The sequence below is a fragment of the Pangasianodon hypophthalmus genome, chromosome 12, assembly GCF_027358585.1.
Source record: "Pangasianodon hypophthalmus isolate fPanHyp1 chromosome 12, fPanHyp1.pri, whole genome shotgun sequence".
Classification (NCBI taxonomy): Eukaryota; Metazoa; Chordata; class Actinopteri; order Siluriformes; family Pangasiidae; genus Pangasianodon; species Pangasianodon hypophthalmus.
In genome coordinates this window covers 15,721,512-15,743,834 of record NC_069721.1, presented here as the reverse complement: position 1 = coordinate 15,743,834, position 22,323 = coordinate 15,721,512, and the positions used below count along the sequence as shown (strand labels likewise).

General features: G+C 40.0%; 1 protein-coding gene across 2 annotated transcripts; it reads left to right on the top strand.

Annotated features, from left to right (window-relative positions):
• Nucleotides 1–2,608: 2,608 nt before the first annotated feature.
• Nucleotides 2,609–21,785, top strand: kif5bb (kinesin family member 5B, b). Of its 2 annotated transcripts, XM_026914877.3 has the most exons (27): nt 2,609–2,766; nt 2,900–3,108; nt 8,719–8,806; nt 9,012–9,085; nt 9,192–9,296; nt 9,402–9,450; nt 9,674–9,729; nt 9,848–9,935; nt 10,921–11,045; nt 11,174–11,278; nt 11,414–11,559; nt 12,804–12,952; nt 13,058–13,248; nt 13,369–13,437; nt 13,598–13,804; nt 14,152–14,295; nt 14,522–14,710; nt 14,873–14,990; nt 15,170–15,225; nt 16,551–16,660; nt 16,761–16,862; nt 17,026–17,086; nt 17,196–17,267; nt 17,598–17,702; nt 18,036–18,252; nt 19,117–19,248; nt 19,331–21,785. In XM_026914877.3, the coding sequence occupies exons 2-26, from the start codon at nt 2,983–2,985 to the stop codon at nt 19,242–19,244; spliced, it is 2,880 nt and encodes a 959-aa protein (XP_026770678.2). In that variant the 5' UTR covers nt 2,609–2,766; nt 2,900–2,982; the 3' UTR covers nt 19,245–19,248; nt 19,331–21,785. The 2 variants fall into 2 exon arrangements, with proteins under 2 accessions (XP_026770678.2, XP_026770679.2); XM_026914878.3 differs by having other exon boundaries at nt 2,627–3,108; nt 14,525–14,710.
• Nucleotides 21,786–22,323: the final 538 nt, after the last annotated feature.

Below are 22,323 nucleotides of genomic sequence, written 5' to 3'. Positions count from 1 at the left end.
TTTGCCCAGTTTCTAGACTCAGGATCAAAACAAATATAGGCGTTTGCTTAGAACTCCATAGAATACCAGGTATGCCACCATTGCAGAATGAGTTATTGTGTTTGAGCAATGGAAAACATGCTGCTATTGGTCTTACAGGGGTGAAAAAGTAGCTAACCATTTCCTAAGTGTTTAAGAAGGTAAGAAAAACTTAAATGATGTGAGATTGCATCAAAAGTAATAGTGTAATTAATTATTAATAGAAAATCTATCATAGCATAACACTGAGGTTTGATCAATCACTATCAAGGAACCACTAATTATACTTAGGCCTACTTAAGTGATTATAGTTCTATGTCCAATTGACTTTTCACTTAATTGAACTGGACTTAATCCAACCCTTAATAACTTATTAAAAAACAAACAAGCATAAATAACATCAATTTGAACTGCAGTTTCAGCCTATAATAAACAGTCAGTTTAGTTGTACTGAGGTTTCAGTACAACTAACAAAATGGGGGCAAAAAAACGTTTCAGATGTACTTTTTAACACAGTGAAACTGGTTTTGTGTCTGGCTTTTGTGTGTACAGGAATACAAAGACCTCATCAAACAAATAATATGGTATGATGGTATGATGGTGGTCTAGGGAACACTGCTGCCTTACAGCCCCAGGGTCCCAATTTCGATCCTGACCTCAGGTTCCTGTCTGTGCAGAGTTTCTCTGAATGGTCTCTCTGTGTCCTCATAGATTTCCTCCGAATTCTCCAGTTTCCTTCCACCTTCCAAAAGCATGACAGTAGGTGGATTGGTTATGCTAAATTGCCCCTAGGTGTGAGTGTGTGATTGTGTGTGTGCATAGTGCCCTGGAATGGATTGGTGTCCCATTCAGGGTGTGTCCCCTTCAGTCTTGACAACTTAGAGACTAACACAAGATTTGGTGACTTTTTAGGCCCTTTTAGCAAGTTTAATTAAAAAAAGAGACTAGTGACAAATCTAATGACTTTTTGAACACACTTTAGGGACTGTCTTGAACTCGATATGGCTCTCCAGCTCACATCACAGCTGCTGATATACGAGTTAAGAGAGCAGGTTCACTCAACTCACCATTAGTGTATAATTTCTTACTGAGTTGTGCTTGCGACCAATCGCTGATCACCGTTGTTTCCCAACGACAATCATTGATCACTACTGTTTATCCCACCCTCGTACTTCTTCATTTAAAACTGTCTTAGAGATATTTACAAGTGATAAAAGGGAGTAACTGTTTCCTTCTTGACTACTCACTGTCACTTTCAGTTTTTCTGTGTTCTTGATAGAAAGTATAGTACGGTGTGTCCCAAAAGTCTCCATACATGGGGACTGTCTATGCATTCTTCTTTTGCCAAAGGCATTCTTAAAGGCTATCTGTAAAAATATATATAATATAAACTAAGTATGAAAAATTTTGGAAGACATTTTGCTAAAAAGTGTTAATTTCCCCTATGTATGGAGACTTTTGGAGCGATACTGCTCCTTCACACACTTGGGGTGGAGCGGCCTGTCACTAAAGGAGCTGCCCAGTGCCACCAGAGTCTTATCCCACGCCCTGCATGAGACTCTGGTGGCACTGGGCAGCTCCTTTAGTGACAGGCCGCTCTACCCCAAGTGTGTGAAGGAGCGGTATCGCAGGTCCTTCCTCCCTGCTGCTGTGAGACTGTACAACCAGCACTGCTCCCAGCAGACCCCACCACTTAACTGGACAATAAATCTCTGGTACTAACTGAAAAGTAAATCTTTGGTAACCCCCATCTCATGAGAACAGTGCAATAATGCAGTGTCACTTTAATACTGTTGTGTGTTTGTGTTTTTGTGCATTCTTGGTGTGTCTCTTTTATATTTTTTATACTTACATATTTTTTTTATATCTTTATATCTGCTGCTGTAACAATGCAAATTCCCCTTTTGTAATTTGATATTGATCATGATGAATAAATCTATATGCAAATTAGTCTATGACGTCTTTTTTTTTTTTAGCATGCTTTAGCTGCTTTTCTCTGCAAAGAGCTGGCACACTGATTCCCTGCCTCACACTGGCACAGGCCCTGGATCCACTGCAACCCTGACAAAGATAAAGTGGTTATTGAAGATGTGCTTTCAGTTGCCTATGTGCCTAATATGTGAACAGATGGATCACTTTCATAAAACAATAAAGCTCTGCTGCAGTCATAACGGAATTTATGTTGTTTTTTCCCCCCACCATTAAGGGTCTGGCTGCAAAAAGCTGAGAACATCTGCCCTAACGTGAGTTTGTAGCTATGTATAATACAGTAAGATCTCAGAAATAACCTGTGTTATTTAAGAGATCTGCTGATAAATGAGTGATCAACTGCATTGCTTGTAATTTCGGGATGTTCATATGGCCCTGTCAGTGACCCACGTGTCCGTGTCCCAGCCCTGTCCTGTCCTGTCCTGTGAGTGTGTCCAGGCCCAGCTCCACACTGATGAGAGCTGAATGAGGTCATGGCTAGTTTGCGGGTAGTTAACCAGCCTAGCGATTTAGACCACTGACAGCAAGAGGAAGTCAAAACATGACCTTTCGACGTGGCAGCCAGGATTTCCCTACGCCCTTTGCAGAAGCGAGTGGACAGTAAAGTAATCGTAGCTGTAATGGATGTGTGATATTTGCTTTCGTGATTGTTGTTATGAGACGCAACCGCCCCCTCGGGACACAGCGGTGACGTCACCGAGCATCCGAGCTCCGGCGAGAGCTGAAGCGGGAGGGTCTGAGCTTAGCGTGCGGTCTCAGGTACACACCCCGCGATCCGCCATGGCTTCAGGATTAGGGGGGCAGTGAGACGAAAAAATAATAATCTGTATACACATATATATATTCGAGGACACGTCAAGTGAATAAAGGTGTGTGTTGTGAAATTGCACAGAGCGTGGCGGGGCGCGGCCTCCTCCTGGAGCAGGATCTCGGATCTCGGCAGTGTTGTGACTCCCCATCAGCTCTGGGGGAAAGATGGCGGACCCGGCGGAGTGCACCATCAAAGTGATGTGCCGCTTTAGGCCACTAAACAATTCCGAGGTGGAAAGAGGGGACAAATATATCCCCAAATTCCAAGGAGAAGACAATGTGGTGATCGGGGTAAGTCAGGGGAAATGGCGGTGTGCATTTTTGCTAGCTCGCTAGCTCGAGTGTACCCTTGGCTAGAGCTGGCTAGCTAGCTGGAGCTACGTCGCTAAACGGAAGCTCGCCCATTGTAGGCCAGCCAAACAGTCCCAAACCGTCTTTAAACAGCGCTGTCGCCAATTCACTGGGTTTGGACGGAACATTTCTTATTGAGATTTTCTCTTTTCCAGCAGCTAATTAAACTAACCTGTCTTTACTGTAACCTTGAGAATCAGTTACACTGATTACAGCTACTGCGAGCTGTTGGCTAAGCGGCTAGCTGCGTTTGCGATAACAGGCGACAATTGTTATGTGCATGAATGACTTTATAGCTTTGCTAACTTTGGACTGTGTAGCAAGCTAATCTCAGGCGGTTAGCAAGCCGGGCTAAGCTAGCTAGCTTGGTCAGATGTGTAGCATCATCCTTTGGCCCTCCCTTTCAAAGCCTGCGACGAAAGACAAGCAGAACCAAGCCAACGCTAGCTAGCTAACGTTCGTTGTTCTTGTTGAAAGAAAGATTAGTGATAATTCGCCTCGTTTAATTCGCGTTATGAATGCGTACAGTGTTTGTTCTGCTTATTTGAGCTGAGCTGGAGCTAGCTAGCCAGTTAGCCACCCACATATCCGCAACTTATTCGGCCTTTTTTTTATTCATTCGTTCGCTCTTGGTGCATTCTCGGTAACGGTGCCAGCATTAACACAGCTCCTGAGATTAAAAGAAAAAAATATATATATGACAGCTTAACAAATAAACACGAACAATGAAATATGTTTTCATATTTTTCAGACATAATGTTATTTCATTTTTAGCCCAGCCAGTTGGCACAGCATCACAGCTGCAGCTTGTCCATCACAGAGCACTTGGCCTACTTTACTCTGTCATGGCAAGTTAGACAAAGAAAAGCCTCATCTTCCACCTCTTTCTCCAATAAACAGCACTGTGTGATGCTTTCTGTGCTGACTGTCAGATGGTTTCACTAAAAGATGAGGAATTGCTTTTGACAGTTAAGCGGTAAACCTGTTTGGTTTGTGGTCACGACTTATTCAAAAGTGTTGCGTATGCACAGTTAAGTGCAAAAGTTTGCATCCCCATATAGTCTCTTGGTTTAAAATGTACCAGTGTTTTACAGTTTATCCACACAAAAAATGCCAAGAAGTTATACATGTGGATGCTGCAGTAGAAAAGGAGTTTTTAAATTTAAAGTTTTTCCTATGATCCTCCTGGTCCCATGACCTGATATAAAGAAGGCAGTGTGTAGCATCTGACAGATGTGTGTGTAGGAAAATGAACAAAGATTGGCCAAAAAAAAAAAAAAAAAAAAACTGGAGTTAAAACAAAGATAACAGAAAGAACAGAGAGGCACATGTTGAAACTGAAGTCATCCCAAAGTTCAAAGGATGCAAATGATTTTAGGGGCAGCTTTAAAAGCAAAAAAAAAAAAAAAAAAAAGGCATACAGGATTATTTGTACTACATTCAGAAAAGGTTTAAATGTTTTAAATAAACAATCTGACCATTTTCAGATCATGCAGGAACTGAAACTGTGGATTTCCCCGCCATACTAAATCTGTGTTTGTCTTTTTCACTTTTGTCCTAAGGGTATGCTAACTTCTGCACTCAGCTGCACTTAAAAGCATATCAGAGTTTGCATTATATCTGTAACACTTGGGTTTAAGAAACCTTCCTCTGATGTATCTACTTCTAATTAATTCTGATTTGAATGAATTTTCTGATTTCCTTTCTGATGAAGTCTGAATTAAAATCTCTGTAATCTTTCTTCTCTTATTTTGGAACCCGGTGTCTGTTTTCCTCTTATTAATGTTCGGACTTCGGGTTTCAACATTAGTAGTTTCAGTTATGCCTTCCAATAGTTATTAGGCCAGAGTACCGTATGTTAAATTAAAAGGTATATTGATGAATTAATAGCTACAAGTAGAGAAGATATTCTTACGTAAGATAAACCAGTGTGACTTGCCGAGAGCGATTCAGCCATGTCGGCTTTATTTTGCAGAGCACGTGGTCTGATGTTGGTATAGGCATGATTCCTCATACTTATGTACTCACCAGTGCTAATGACGAATAAATGTTATGAACATTTTATATAATTTGATGGATGGGTTTTATTTTCATTTTCAGACATATTCTTCAAATATGTTTTAACACTGCCAAACAACAAAACCTTTCAGACCTGGAGTTAATCTTAATGTAAATTTTTATTATTGGCTGCAGTGGCATTTTGGGCATGAGCTGTGGTTTTCAGAGATTGCACCAGTAATTATTGTAATGGAATCCTTTATTTTAGGCAGAAGTTGCACCACAAGCTAGCTGATTATGTTTAGACTGTGTAGTGATGCGGAAATACTGATGAATCTGAGCAAAATAAACTACAGGGCGAGTTACACAGTGCACAGCTGTTGTATAACACTATTACTAGTTACAATGCAATATCAACTCAAATTTAATAAAGGATCCTAGATTTAATGTTTCATTTAGTCAAAGGAATAAATACGCTATGGTGTATACTGCTGGAATTACCTGCAAGTTTTGAGTGCTCAACCTTCTCCAAATGTTTTTTTGTCAGAATAGACTTTATTTGTTAGTCCCATATTGCTGGTGTTATAGGAGGTATTGCCATGGCTCCCCTGACTGATGTGCAAAATAGATCAAGCAGGACACTGAACCTTCCTGTTATAATTTTCCCAGCTTGATGAAAAATTCAATCATCTAGCTAAATTGTAGTGAAGGGATCATCAGTTCCAGTCTTGGAAGGCCAGAGTCCAGCACTGCTTAGTGATTCTCCTGCTTAAAGCTACAATGTGTCAGAGGAGAAAAATATTTTCTAAGGCAGTGTTCCTGAGCTTCAGTCAGTCAGTCGCCTTACAGTCCTGCAGCAGTAACTCACAGTCAGACCTGTCACACTGGTAGGGTCAGAACTGGCAGGAAATTTGTACTTGTGCATAGTACACCAGCTCAAATATGATGATTTGGCGATGTAACCAAGACATCACACTATTTAACTTAACCTTAATGTAGACTGGCTTTTGGAGAGGCACTAGTCCCTGACGTGTGCCTTTAAGTATTTATTTCTTTGTTCTTTTATTTATTTAAATATTTTATTTTGGATTTTCCCTTATTCTCTCCCTAATTTGTTTTTGGCCAATTCCAACCCACCAGCCAGCTCTCCCCTGTCGCACTACATCTACCAGTCAGGGAGGGTGAAGCCTAACACGTGCTTCGTCAGAGACATGTGAAGCCAGCCAGTGTTGCTCATGCTGCGTCACGGCAGCATAACACTCAGAGGAAGGCGCTATCTGCCCTCTTCCCCATAGATGAGATCACAGACACACACGGTTGGCATGTAACACATCATTTGCACGGCTTGCATATTGTGTTCTTCTGCACAAGGTCTGTGTTTTTTAAAAAGCATGTTCACTCTATAGAGCAAATCAGAATGTTTGTAAAAGTCACATTTTGTACAGATTACACCAGAGCTGTATTTTTTCACAAATACAGCAGCGACTAGACGTTCTCTGCCAACATCAAACACAGTACGTTCGGGGGGAAGCAGTTCATAAGCAGCTCAGTGGCGTACTTTCTGTCGCACATAACACGCATATATTTGCATAGAAGTGCGGCTAGTGTCATAAATCTTTTTTCCTGCTTTGCAGCAGGTAAAGCCTGTGTTTTAGTTGTAGACAGAGTAACTGATTGCATGGAAAAGTGCTGCTGATCTCCTTCTATCTATCTGTCTATCTATCTATCTATCTATCTATCTATCTATTATTATTATTATTATTATATATTTTTTTAAATTGTACTCCACATAGGTAGGTCTTTGGTTTGGATGAAGGGCATGGTCTGGTGGAAGTTACAAGTATTAAAAAGAAAACACCCAAATGTGCTGGAGTCTGGTCAGGAAGGACTAGAGCTGATGAGCCTAGCATGAAGTGATGAAAAGCCCTTCTGAAATCTACACATACATTTAAACATTTTACAGTTGTGAAGATTCAGTATAGTTTTAACATCAAATCAGATGCTTCTAGTCTGTTTGTAATTGTTATTAAAATCTGAATATGTTTCTGAATATGCATCTTTATTACACCTAAAGACAACGATTGACGCTAGATCAGTGCTCTAATAAAACCCAGGAGCATCACTGATCCATAGAGTGTTGTATGCTGTTATAGATTCACTCATAAAAGCCCCAAAGGGCCACTTGTTTTAAAGGTTCATGACCAAACCTTTACCACAACACTTGATTTGGTTCATTAGGTTTGTGTGTTTAGCTGTGTTTATCTAGTACATGCTTTTTTTTTTTTGTTGGCTTGGTTGGTCTTTCCCTGCATGGTTGGGCCAGCTGGCACCGTGCAGTATCACCAAACGGATTAAAGGAGTAAACCAGGCAGCCCTGAATTCAGAACTCTGAATATCTGCCAACTTCAGCACCTCAGTTACTATGGATCGACTGTGAGTTTAAGCACTGTGACCAATCAGCGTCAACCGGAATGACCAATGACTACTTGGGCTATAAGTTTCACAGATGAGATGATGAACAGTGGGCTGTTTGCGTTTAGGTGCTTATGATGTGTTTGCCTAGGGCAGGGGTGTCTGAAGTCCCGCCCCAGGGCCAAGTGAATGAACATGAACAGATGTCAGCTTGCTCGCGGCTTCTCTCTTCGAATGTATGATAGGTGGCCTGCTGGCCAACCTCTGGCAGTCTTTCCTTTCACATGATGGTGGCAACAGACCGTGTTAACACAGTTAGCTAAAATGTAAGAGCCTTTTTTTTTCTCTGAATACACCTGCAAATGAATTTACTTAGTGATAGTCATGGCTACAGACAAAAAGCACAAAGTTAATCGTGGCCCTAGGGTATTTTGATGAAGTCTAATCTGACCCCACTTTGAAAAGATTTTGGACACCCCTTGCCTAGGGTTTTGGTCAATAATTATAATAATGGTGTTATTTTATGGTCATTTCTGAGTATTATGTCATCTTTTTGAGTGCTTGACCAGATGTTTTTTCCCCAGTAGCTGCCTAAGATGTTAGAGTTAGTTTTTTTTATTTCCTTCCTTACAGCTCATCCACACAGTGGAGATTCTTTAACCACATCAGGCTTTGAAATGTTTCTGCTGTGTCATTGTGTGGAGGTTTTGTCAGTCCGTTGAACCATAAGAACCATTTTGTAGTAAATGGGAATAAATGGAGATTAAAACACATGCTGTGTTTGTGTAACAGGCTTTGTCTTCTGATAACTAACAATGTTTGCTTAATCACAGACTTATTTTATCACAGATTTCTAAATAGTAATTGCTGGATTCCACTGGCACGACACAGACTGCTAAACAGTTTATGGGCCTGCGTTTTACTGTGATTGCCCTGTCTCATGACTGCAGTCAGCTGATTAGCCAAAGATACAGTTTATTGCCAGCCAGCTACAGTTGCTTTTACACATACTGGGGCTGAATAAAGAGAGTCTTTATATGCTGTCTTTTAACAAAATGATCTTTTATATGTAATCCAGTGAACACAAACAAGGAGAAAAATGTAGAATTATTCAGAAGCTTCTTTTCTTGTGTTATTCAGGGAAAGCCGTACATGTTTGACCGCGTTTTCCAGTCCAACACTACCCAGGAGCAGGTGTACAAAGCCTGCGCTCAGCAGATTGTTAAAGGTGAGGAGTGTTGCAATCAGAGGACACTGAGGTAGAAATGGGCAGAGCTTCATGCTTGTGAACATGAGCGGGATAAATACTGGCCCATTATCTACCTTTGAATTTTGCACACCATAAAATGACCAATATATAAACTTAAATATTTACATTTTGTTGTTATTCAGTAGCAAGTTTTCACATGTATTATTTTTCTCCCCACTTGTAGATGTACTTGAGGGTTACAATGGTACAATATTTGCCTATGGACAGACCTCATCTGGAAAAACACACACTATGGAGGTAAGCCACTGTAGTAGCTGTGGAGCCACAGAAAGCCATGCATAACTCATTTTTAATGCACAATAATTAATCACGCATAAGGTACACAAATTCTTTATTTTTCCAGGGTAGTCTGCATGACCCAGATGGAATGGGAATCATTCCTCGTATTGTACAGGACATATTTAACTACATTTACTCCATGGATGAAAACCTGGAATTCCATATCAAGGTAAATAAACTGGATTAGACAGCAGCTCCAGGGGCACTGCGTATAAAGTATAATAGCATGTAAATAATTAATCACTGATTGGAGTTAACTTGGTTTTGTTTCTAGGTCTCCTATTTTGAAATCTACCTGGATAAAATCAGAGACTTGCTGGATGGTAAGTGTGAGACTGATGCTAATTGTTGTAAATACAGCTCACTGATTATCTTCTCTTTTATTCATAAAATAACTGATTGCACTGTCGTGCATCAGACTGATGACATATCATAGCTTTAGACTAGATTTTTCACATATGGTAAAATTTTATTTCTTATGCATGATGACTTGGTTTTGTACATATTTTGTTTACTATTTAAATTCATTCAAAAAATCTCTTGCAGTGTCCAAGACTAATCTATCTGTGCATGAAGACAAGAACAGGGTCCCATATGTCAAGGTGAATATGACACATGAACAGTGGTATGAAAGAAGAAAGCTGGGTGATTGGTTGTGTCTAGGGGTGAATTACGGGGCTAATTCATGGTTTCTCTCTCTCTCTCTGCTTGTTTGTGCAGGGTTGCACTGAGCGCTTTGTGTGCAGCCCAGAAGAGGTGATGGACACCATTGATGAGGGAAAATCCAATAGACATGTGGCTGTGACAAGTATGCCCAAGCACTTTTTCTTCTATCCACCAATAGGCTGAGTTGCCAGTTTATTAAACATCATGTATCAGCACTCACTGACTGTTTTGTCAGGTGCACTTACCGTATTTGTTGCTCTCCACCCATTCAAGACAACAGCAGGCCATATTTTATGGGTGGTGGACCACCAGCTATGAGTGTATTAGGCACAGTTTGTATTAGCCCTTCATCAGTGATCAGTTGTTGATCTCAGCACACTGTTAGCTGGATTTTTATCTGTGGATATTACCAGGATAATGTCACTGCTGTGATGAGGAAAATTGTGCATAGCTACATATATATATATATATATATATATATATATAAAATCTCTACAAAGTGCACTTATTTGCTAGGTGTTTACTTGTTTTTAGAGAAGGCTAAGTCTAATTCCATTTTCCTGACCGTGAAAAACTTTCACAGGAAAATCTGGTGTTCTTGAAATATGCACTCTTGAGGAAATTACCCAGGAAATATTAGTTATCTCGCAAATCTTGTAAAACACTCTGATTGGTGTGTTAGTCTTGAAAATCAGGATGTGTCGTAGTATGTTATATTTATTGTGGTTACTGGAGAGGGATGTGTTAAGAGCCAGTGCTGTCAACAGCCCTGCATTTATTCCTGGCATTGCCTGTGACTCCAACAAATTACTTAAGCTTAAGTTATTTGGCTGACAGACTGACCATGTTGCATGAGTGATCATTCAAAACAAAGCAGGGCAGTGACGTATACATCACAGAGGAAGCATACGAAAGCTCTTCCGCTTCCCTATTGAATTACCACCACTAATCTGGAAGGCTTGCAGCAGGTCGGATTTGGCTGTGACTAATGTTGAGTTAAACAAAAAAAAAAAAGCCCCAAGTTATTTCTTATTATGTAATAATAATCTCCAGTACATGTACACCAAAACAGAATCCAGAAAATGGAAGCAACAGCTTGTGTTTTCTCCCTTGTTCTTGTTTGTCAGACATGAATGAGCACAGCTCTAGGAGTCACAGTATCTTCCTGATTAATGTGAAGCAGGAAAACACACAGACAGAGCAAAAGCTGAGTGGGAAGCTGTATCTGGTCGATCTGGCTGGCAGTGAGAAGGTAAACCTTACCACCATTTCAGTTTTGATCTAATTAGTAATTGTTGGTGTTTTCTCCATCTTGGGTTTGCTCATCTGTGTTGTTATAGTAATGTAGTTCCACATGCGTGTGTGTGTGTCTGTGTGTAGGTCAGTAAAACTGGAGCAGAAGGAGCTGTGTTGGATGAAGCCAAAAACATTAACAAGTCCCTCTCTTCACTGGGAAATGTCATTTCTGCACTGGCTGAAGGATCGGTATGTTTTTAGTACATTTTTGTATTAAACACAAAATGATATGGATAAGATATATATGAAATCCCCTGTAGCCTGTACATGAAGTATGACCATTCCTTTGGCGTTTAAGTAACATCATATGCATGTCTCTGTCAGACGTATGTTCCGTATAGAGACAGTAAGATGACTAGGATTCTTCAGGACTCTCTGGGTGGCAACTGCAGGACTACCATCGTCATCTGCTGCTCTCCCTCCTCTTTTAATGAGGCTGAGACCAAATCTACACTCATGTTTGGACAGAGGTGAGGATAAACACACATTTTAGGAAGCTGAGACATCAGTTCTAACCTTATAATATCAACAGGGACTCGTTACAGACGTTTGACAGGGAAACCTTTAACCAGTAGTTTTTTTTATCGATAGCAGTGACAGAAATGGCAGTGGACAAAAGAAGAAAGCACACAATAACACCATCATGAAATCAGATTCTGTAAATATGCAAATTGGTCCCCAGACACAGTCACCTGTCACATGTTTAAAAGCGACCTCTGTCACAGGGATAATATACAATTACATTTTGTAAATGCCCAGCTGAATAAAATTCCTTGCTTACAAAGGTCCAGATAAGTAACTGACTTATGACTTATAAATGACTGAATGGTGACAGTTACCTTTTAATGTGCAGCCATTAGTTCATGACTATAAATAAAACATACCAATTTTGAGTGTTTTTTGTTTTTGCAGTGATGCTTTTATTACCACTTTTGACCAGTACCATGGACTCTGAACAGAAGAGACACCTGTTTTGAACTTGAAGTAGAGAGTAAATTTGCATTTCTCTGTCTGATCACTTTAAACAGTCTGTTTTCATTGTAAATTTTACAATGAAATCTATGCAAATCAGACCAGAACGGGTTGTTGCTGTTGATCCGCTACAGCGGATCATTGGTCCTTATTTTGATTAGGCACAGTTATTTACGCCTGTTGCCCTTCCTGATGCAACCCTCCCCAGATTTAGCCAGGCTTGGGACCAGCACTGGGAGTGCACTGTCGTGTGCAACCCTGGTGGCTGGGGTCAGTTCCCTGGCAGGGATTCGAACCCAGGCCGCGGTGGTGAGAGTGCTGAGGACTAACCACTAGTCCTCCAGGGACCCAGACCAGAAAGGGGTAATGAAGGGGGGGAAAAAAAACCCACTGTCTATGTATGTCTGTGAAAACTCTTCTCTTTCTCGTTGAGCTGTCTTCAGGTAAATGCATGCGATTGGTTTCAACAGAGAATCTGCTGCAGAAGCTGCAATGGCTTCTGTTTTTGGGGGAAAAAAACAACAAAAACATATGGACAGTCCCCCCTCTTTTTCCTTTTCTCCATACTTTAATCCATTCTGCATCAGTGTGTTTCAGGTGCCTGGTTCTGAAATACTTTGCTGTGTAAGGAAATTGACAACCCCTGCTCTGTAGTGACAATTTTTTGCCCTTTGACCATTAAAAAGGGAGAAAAAAAAAGTTTGGGTTACTTACGGTGTGTTTGTGTGTATGCTGTTTTCAGGGCAAAGACCATTAAGAACACAGTGACTGTGAATGTGGAGTTGACGGCGGAACAGTGGAAGAAAAAATATGAGAAGGAGAAAGAAAAGAACAAGACGCTCCGCAACACCATCACCTGGCTGGAAAATGAGCTCAACCGCTGGAGGAATGGTAAAATCCTGCACACACACTAGTTACGATAAAGCATTTCTTCAGACCACAGTATAAAATAGCTTTAATTTAGCCTGGCTCTAAGGTTCGTATGGTTGCTTTCAGGCGAGACTGTGCCGATTGATGAGCAATATGATAAAGAGAAGGCTAATGCTGAGGTATTGGCTCTGGATAACACTATGAATAACGACAAGATAGCTTCCACTCCTAACATCCCTGGAGTGCGTTTGACGGACACTGAGAGAGAGAAGTGTGAGGCTGAGCTGGCCAAACTTTACAAGCAGCTCGATGATAAGGTAAATGCTTTGGCACATTATATTTTGAACGGCTGCACCGTTTATGCATCCTCACATTGCCTCAATATCTTTCTTTTCTTTTCTTGGTTTCTACCGTTCTTCCTGTCCTGCCTTTTGTAGGATGATGAGATAAATCAGCAGTCTCAGCTGGCTGAGAAGCTCAAGCAGCAGATGTTGGACCAGGAAGAGGTGAGAGTCTCTTCAGATTTTTGTTTTACAAAGCGTTTTTCACAATGTGTCTGTTCTGTTTGCTTTGTTTAAGTAAAACTGTGACAACCTGTAGGATGAGCCATGTGTATAGACCTGTGTGTGTGCGCGCACTGCGTTAATAAATGTATGTGCTCTGTAGCTTCTGGCTTCATCACGGAGAGACCACGATAACCTGCAGGCAGAGCTGATGCGTCTGCAGATGGAGAACGAAGCGTCTAAGGAGGAGGTGAAGGAGGTGCTGCAGGCACTGGAGGAACTTGCCGTCAACTATGATCAGAAAAGCCAGGAGGTGGAGGATAAGACCAAGGAGTTTGAGACCATCAGTGAGGAACTCAACCAGAAATCGGTGTGCAGGCATTCATTTTCTGTTTTCTTTACAGGTGTATGATTGTTCCACCACATGTTACACAGTTGCAAAAAACTTCTATGAAGAAGAAAGCAAGAGGTAGTATTGCACTTGGAGTTCTAAGCAGGGTTTTAAATGCAGAGTTGATGGAGCAGTTGCAGTGCATGATGGACATTGTTTTATTAATCATGCTAAAGCATTACACTTAACTCCTTACCAGAATTTTTTTTTTGTCATTGGAGAAGGTTACAAATGAAACACTATAATGCACTGATGTTAAAGTTTAAATATTTATTAATTTGTCCTTAGTGCTGCTCATTATAGTTTTGCCTGTTTGTTTTTTCCAGAGTGTTTTAGCCTCTTTAGACTCTGAGCTGCAGAAACTGAAGGAGATGACCAACCACCAGAAGAAGAGGGTGACTGAGATGATGTCGTCACTGCTTAAAGACCTGGCAGAGATCGGCATTGCTGTGGGCAGCAATGACATCAAGGTAAGTGACAGAGTGGCTGTGCTTCAACACATCTGCAGCATGCTGGTGTTGAGAGAACTGGGATGGAGCTTTGCATTACCCTGAACCCTCCTTTTTTCTACTCAGTCATACAGAAAAACAAAAGTTTTTGTTGCAGGTGGCAGTACTTGCATTTTGATTTCTGCATTTTGTGTTTGCTTCTTCTTTGTCTCTCTTCTTTTTAATTTGACACTTTTTTCTCTCTCAGCAGCATGAGGGCAGTGGGATGATTGATGAGGAGTTTACTGTGGCCAGGCTTTACATCAGTAAGATGAAGTCAGAGGTTAAGACCCTGGTGAAGCGCAGCAAGCAGCTGGAGGCAGCACAGGCCGACAGCAACAAGAAGATGGACGAGAACGAGAAGGAACTGGCTGCATGCCAGCTCCGCATCTCTCAGGTAACTGAAATGAGAGCAATAGGACTAAGTGAAAACAGACAGTTATTAGCTTTAGTTGCCATGTAATTGGGAAAACCCCTCCCATTTTGTGATTTATATGTCTTAACTCAGGAGTGTTTAAGAATAATGTGTTAACTGCTTTGATGTTCTTTGTCACTGTAGCATGAGGCTAAAATTAAGTCTCTAACGGAGTACCTTCAGAATGTGGAACAGAAAAAGAGGCAGCTGGAGGAAAATGTCGACTCGCTCAATGAGGAACTTGTCAAAATCAGCGCACAGGGTATGCACACAATGGCACACAACAGCACACAATAGCATGGTTTTTAAATTTTACATTTTACCTGTAAGATACCTGTTTGCAGCTTTATATACAAGTCACTTAAAATTGCCTTGGTGGAAAACTGCCCCTGCCTTTACATTATTTATCTTTTCTGAATACTTGCATGTAATTTTTTACAGAGAAAGTTCATGCTATGGAGAAAGAGAATGAGATTCAGACAGCCAATGAGGTCAAGGTATGCAACTATAAACTATCCCTGTAATATAATAGCGCTTTTTCGCCAGACTGTATGATGTGGTTAAGCAAGTTTACACCTCCAAGTGAGCCGTATGGTACACTAGGACCTGTGCTGTATTTGGTCACTCGGGTACCGTGTGAGCTGACCTGGGACAAATGGGCGGAGCTACCATTGATTGATCAAATGCAGTTGTTGTAGAATTGTTAATCTTTCCACCTGGAGACACTTCCCTACACTTCTCTTCAGTGGTCTAGTGACTCTGCCAAAGTGCCTTCCTATTGTCAAATGCCATTTTTAGCAGAATTAAGTATCAGCGTTACCATTTTAAACAGCAAATTAGTGTTTAAGATTAGTTTTTATTTATCCACAGTAATGGGTTAGAGACCATTTGCCAGGTGTCACGTTTGTGCGTTTTCCCTGGTTTTGTTTTCATTAATTTGTCCTCCATCTTTATTTTAAGTAAATATTTTCTTTCGACGCTATGATGGACTCAGTTCCAGGAAGAGAGCGCCAAGAAACCTAATATTGAGTTCAGTGATGAATTAGAAAAATCCTGTGCCTGTGGAAAGCAGATTACAGTTAAATAACTCCACCCCAGACAGGCTGAGTCAGGACTGCGTGCATTCACAACAAACTTTAAAAGCTTTCATCAGCAGAGCTCTGGAAATGTGATCAAGGACAGGAGGCCAACAAAGGAAATAGACTCAGAGCAGAACATCTCTTGGAAAATGTAGAGAAAATACACAAACAATTTAGGAAATTACCCTACATACACAATAAATGTGTGTTTGCATGTTCGAAATCCTTGGTCACATTTAGTTTAGTGACCAAGAATTCTAGTACAGAGTGCATATAGAGTAGACAGGTGACAGATTAAAGAAATAAATAGCATAAAGTTACTTAATAAGGTGTTGGGCCACCACGAGCCAACAGAACAGCTTCACAAAGCACCTTACCATAGATTCTACAAGTCTCTGGCACTATAGTGTACCCCCCCTCCGAATGTAAATTGCTAGAGCATATGCTCTGTTCTGTTGCCTCTAAATAGTGCAGGTGCAATTGGGCTTAACCTTAACCTGCCATTTTCCAGGTTATTTTCAGTGTATGTTGATTAACTGATCTTGATATTCCTTTGTGAATCTCAACTCACGTGATCAAGCTAACTGCCAGTCTTGCCTCAGGCCTTAAATATTTACTGCTAAACATCTAAATCTCATTTGCTGATGCTTTTTGATGCCAGATGTTATTTATATGGAAGTGACACAGCATTTGGATATCGATAGAATAAGGAGTTATAATGGAATGTGTGTTTGTGTGTTTAGGCTGCGGTGGAGCAGCAGATCCAGAACCACAGGGAGGCTCATCAGAAGCAGCTCAGCAGCCTGAGAGATGAACTCGAGATTAAGGAGAAACTCATTACTGAACTGCAGGAGTAAGACACCCAGTGTCCTACAGATGAATAAGGATGGATTACAAACCCCTGGCATATACTTACTTTAATCATCTCATGTTCTGTCTTTGTTTGTATACAGTACGAACCAGAAGATCATGTTGGAACAGGAGCGTCTCCGGGTGGAACACGAGAAGCTCAAATCTATGGACCAGGAGAAGAGCCGCAAGCTGCATGAGCTAACGTACGTGTTTGTCACACACGCCAGTCGTCTAATTGGGGTCTTGAGTGTTACATTCCCTTGTGTAGAAGCTGATTTATTTTGATGAATGTTATTGACAGTGGTGTTTATTTACTTGGGTTTTTGAGTACAATCTTTCATGGCCTGTATGTGTGTGTGAGAACAGGGTTATGCAGGACAGAAGGGAGCAGGCCAGACAAGACCTCAAGGGCCTGGAGGAGACAGTTGTGAGTTACTTCTTTTCACTGGTGTGGGAGTTTCAGGTTATATATGAGGGTTGTGTGTGCGTGTATGTGCGTGTGTGTTCTCAGTCTACGTTTTTACCATTCTCTCCAGGCTAAAGAGCTGCAGACTCTCCATAACCTGCGGAAATTATTTGTGCAGGACTTGGCAACCCGAGTTAAGAAGGTGAAAAAGAGTGAAAATTTTTTTTGTTATAGTTTGTTCATCAACTCTGGGGACCCATAAGCGGTTTTTCTACAGATTTTGCACAGATGTATGTAAAATATAGCCTTTATTAAATGTGTTCAGTGAAAGCATGGTGTAGGACTGCTGGGTCATATTTGAGTGTACAGATCCTACTTGTTTAAAATGACACTGGAACTCTAATACTGGAGTGTGTTACTCACTCTCAAGTGTTTGTTTTAACAAGTAATATAGATGTCTGTATTGGGATAAATGCATATAATGTGTTCATCTGCATGTTTTTTTTTTTTTTTTATTATTATTATTTTGCAGAGCGCTGAGATGGATTCAGATGACACTGGTGGCAGTGCAGCTCAGAAACAGAAGATCTCCTTCCTGGAGAACAATCTAGAACAGCTCACTAAAGTCCATAAGCAGGTACACACACACACCCATCTCAGAGTAGGGCTACACAGTAATGGATATTATCAGAATGCTCAGTGTTGAGATCATGCTTATTAATCACAAATGTTCAATCATTTAGGAAAAATGAGTTTTATTGCACTTTTACTGTAAATCTTTTCTTTAACACTGCGCATTACAAGTGTATATTCATAAACCTGTCCGTATCGGTGGAAGAATGTTTGTAGAGAGTGATGTGAAAGAGCTTATTTGAAAGGCCTGTCTCTTATGTCACTTCTCGGCAAATTAAAAGGTTGCCTGTGACAAACTGTTTCATACATTATTCTTTCTCTGTGGCTCTGTGTGTAGCTGGTGCGTGATAATGCAGATCTGCGCTGTGAGCTGCCTAAGCTGGAGAAGCGTCTGCGTGCGACTGCTGAGCGTGTGAAGGCTCTGGAGTCCGCACTGAAGGAGGCCAAAGAGAACGCAGCACGCGACCGCAAACGCTATCAGCAGGAGGTGGACCGCATTAAAGAGGCCGTCAGAGCCAAGAACATGGCTCGCAGAGGACACTCAGCACAGATCGGTACACACAATACTTCTTTAACTACAAGGATAATGTCTCTAACAGTTAAAGCAGAACCTGGAGCCAGTGTTAGATTAGCTTTGAGAAAACTGCATGCAAAAAGTATAAACACTTGAGTCAAGCCTCATCACTAATCCCAAACAGATTTGCTTATTTCTTCCTCAGTCACATCATTCAAAAATATCTGGAAACATTTGTCATAAGGCTGGTATTGACATGATTTGAATAATTATGACACATAGAACACAACTGCTGGGGAAAAAAGAACTATTGGACATGTAACTTATTAAAAGGTTAATTTCAGTCTTTCTAAATAAATATCTGTGGATCATGGGAGGGTTAAAAAAATATACTACAGCCAACCACTAGAGGGCATTCAGTACATTTTAGTTATCAGTATCATTCCTCGCCAATTAGACTTAGATTTAGGAAATATGGCCTAATGTTTATAGGAAAAATTTTATGTTGTGTGATATGTGGTTCAGATGATAATATATACAAACAACATATACAACATTGTCTATATTTAGATATAAGGTAAATACTGAATATGGATTATGATATGTAATGAAACAGTTTATATACAAATGGTGTTGCTTGGCCAAACAGTTTCATTTGCTGAACTGGTAGCTAAGCGCTTCCTTTGTAATCTACATTATCTCTATTGTTGGTGCACAGAATTCTCGATTGGCTGATGGACTATACGCAGACTATAGGCTGATAAACTACATTTATGGAAGGGAAACAACTGTGTTCATTTTGTTTTTGCATTATCTATTACTTTAAGCTTATTTTGTGCATTGTTGTGTGTAGTGATGATGCTTTTCTGACCTCACTAACTCCTCATGTTTCTTTTCTATCAAGCCAAACCCATCAGACCAGGCCAGCCACCTGTGGCTTCTCCCACCCATCCCAACGTCATCCGCCCTGGGGTGGGGCTCTTCAATAACCAGCCAGTGGTCATCCGGGGAGGAGGCGGCCCCAAACAGTAAAAACGTCAGTTATCTGATTTGTATTTTATCGGTTTGCCATTTCTACTTAGGGATAAGATTCATGTTGTTAATCTTTCTTTTTGTAGGATTTGAAGTCTGCAAGTCTAGATGAAGTCAGAAGAACTGAGCTGGCCTTCCAACACTGGACAGTTCAACAGGCCTAACACTTTAAACTATATATATTTGAATATAAGTATATATATGTATGAAATATTCCTACATTGGCTGTACAGTTGTCCTCTCTGGTCATATGTTTAGAGGTTCCATTGCCCTGTTTAAACACACCAAAAAAAGAAAGAAAGAAATAGGACAAAAATGAGTGCAATCACTGCTCTGTAAGTAGCTTGTAGCTTCACTCTTAAATGCATTAGATTTTTAGCCCTCACTGTGCCAAGCGGAATGTATCATCAAAAATGACAAAGATTTAAAAAAAACAAACAAAAAAAAAAAAAGGCAGGAATGAATGGAAAATTAACTTCCAAAAAAGGGTAAAAAGAAACCCAGCAACTGCATCCTCCTAGCTTATTCATGTATGCATCATGCTACTTGTTTTTAATTGTTTTGGAGAGAGTGACTTTGTTCTTTCTTGCTTCCACTGAGCAGTTTCCAATAAACTAATTCACTTGAATGGATAAGTTAAACACTACAGTCAGACTACGTGAACACAGCCTGTTTTTGTGCACTGGGATAAGTTCTTGGGGCCTTAGCATGGTAATATTTTATAAAAAGGAATAAAGAAAGTGGAACAAAAATGAAGGTTTTAAGAGAACACAAAGCTGCTGATTGTAGACACTCCACATGTTACTTTAAAGCACTGTACAAAAACATAGTGGTAAATGTGCATCATTACTGATGATAGTGATATCAGCATTACAAAATGTGTGTAAAAGCTCAGTCTCTGTGTAAATGGAAGGTCACCTGTCATGTTATAGATATTGCTGTTTTTATAATTGATGGCTTTAACATTGATGGATTTAACAATCACTACTCATCAGTTGAACCTATTGATTGGGAGTACTGCCTTATAGCCTTTCATTAGTTCAGCCTGTGATCTCATATAATGTGGATATGTGAAGAAATGCAGTAGCATTTTAACTAATAGATTTAGACATTTTACCTCTGATGGGCTTTGAATTGAATTCCCCAATAAGGAAGTGGTGTTGGGCTATTTTAATCTCTCCTTTTAGTAAGTGATCATGTTCATTACACCCATATTAAGCAATATAGAGAATGTTGGCTTCGTGGTCTTACTTAGCTTAAAAGCAGCTGTTCTCTGTATCTTGGTACGGATGTGACACCTGCAGAAATGGGCAGAATTGATGCTAAATAACTACTCCCTGTTTGTTCATCTCTAAACAAGCCTGTGCCATGTTTGAAATAATATTCAACCATGACCATTTTGCAAATACTTCATCGACGACCCTGGCCAGTCGATATTCTTTGCAGATTATCACAGTCACTGAGCATCCGTGGTCACGGATTGTGATAAATCTGCCTTTGCAGATTGTATGGACTAAATGCTTTCATAAATCTGGCTCTAAGCTTCGATCATGCTTTAGCTCATGAGTATTTATTGTGATTAAATGTAGCCATTGTGTTTGGCTTGCACATTTAATAAAATCAAAATCAGTTAAATGTTTCATACCCACCACTGTTTTAAGAGTTTTGTTGCCTTTGTGATTGCAGTTAGAAATCTAGGTTTGATCATTATCTTTTGATAACTTTTCTCTTGTCCAGTTCTAAGACTCAGCATGACATTGCAGCGTTTTATGGCCTAGCTGAATTTACAATAGGGTCTATTTAATAGTTATTTACCACGTTTTCATTGTATTTGCAGGTGGATGTTTTATTTATTGATGTTTTAATATAGACATGGGAATTTTTGTTGTTTCTTTTTTTCTTTTTTTCTTTTTTTTTTTTTTTTACTTACATGTTTTATTTTCTCTTGGCTTCCACTGTCAGGCTTCCTTTCTGATGACATATTCACCAACATCTTAGTGCTCCTTTGTAAATTTTGGTTGCTATAGCAAGCAGGGTGATGGCTGAATAACTGATAGAAATGAATTTATTTGTGCAATATGGATCAGGCATAATTAATTTTACAGAATATTGATGTAAGTGATACATTAAGGATAACTTAGACAAACATGACTGGCCTGGTTTTGTTCCATTTCCCTCTGTACTTTTTGAAAGCACTTTAAATGTTCCATCTCAGTTGAACGCCTCACTTATTGTAATCCGAGTTAAAGCGTCTCATGTCAAATTGATTAGACTAGATTTTTTTTCTTTGCTGAGTTTTGTAATTGTTATTTTTGAACAGTTTTGCTTACAGAGACCATTTTGTCTTGAATCTGCATTGTAGTTTAAATGATAATAACAATACCTGTGATGATGGAGAGGGATCTTGGTGTGTATACACTCAGCTCTCTGAGTTGTGCAGAGTCATAAACTGGACTGAACTGTATATTTCTTCTGAATGCTTACTGTAGGGCAGGTTTTCACCCCTTGACATGAAATAAAATTAAAATTAATGGCATAAAACACTTGTTTCTAATTTTTGTAGAGTTAAATTGAGGGTAACTGAATTTTACATTTTTTTTTATTTTCTTATAGTTGATACAGCCCTATCCTCAATATTGCTGAAAACCATTGGCTTTAAATAAACAGATGGTGGCAGTATTAATCCACAAGTTCTCCCACACGTCTCCATGGCACTGTCACATAACTGCTCTCTTGTTCTAGTTCATCAGAAATGTGGACTGATCCAGTTCTGAACTTGGCTATAAAGACTATAAGGACACTGCAACAGAATCTTACTCTATATAGCTAAGTGCAAAGGTTTGCATACCCTTAAGATCAAAATAAGACATTTATTTATACCAAACTAAGATTCACACATGTTTCATTGTCACATGCAACAACAAGTATTAGTGTGTGAGTTTGCATCTCTGTAATGGGCTGATGTCCCATCATCCAGGATGTCTTCCTCCAGTGTTATTGGTATAGCCTCTGTGAGCCTGACAAGGATGAGCAGTTGCTGAGAGTGAGTTTGCATCTCCCCTGCGGAATATGGTGAATA

Excerpts from the sequence above, each read along its gene's own strand:
- kif5bb (XM_026914877.3), top strand. The coding sequence starts at position 2,983 with ATGGCGGACCCGGCGGAGTGCACCATCAAAGTGATGTGCCGCTTTAGG. Across the intron at positions 13,249-13,368 it reads ACAAGCAGCTCGATGATAAG|GATGATGAGATAAATCAGCA; the intron begins GTAAATGCTTTG and ends TGCCTTTTGTAG. Across the intron at positions 17,703-18,035 it reads TCACTAAAGTCCATAAGCAG|CTGGTGCGTGATAATGCAGA; the intron begins GTACACACACAC and ends CTCTGTGTGTAG.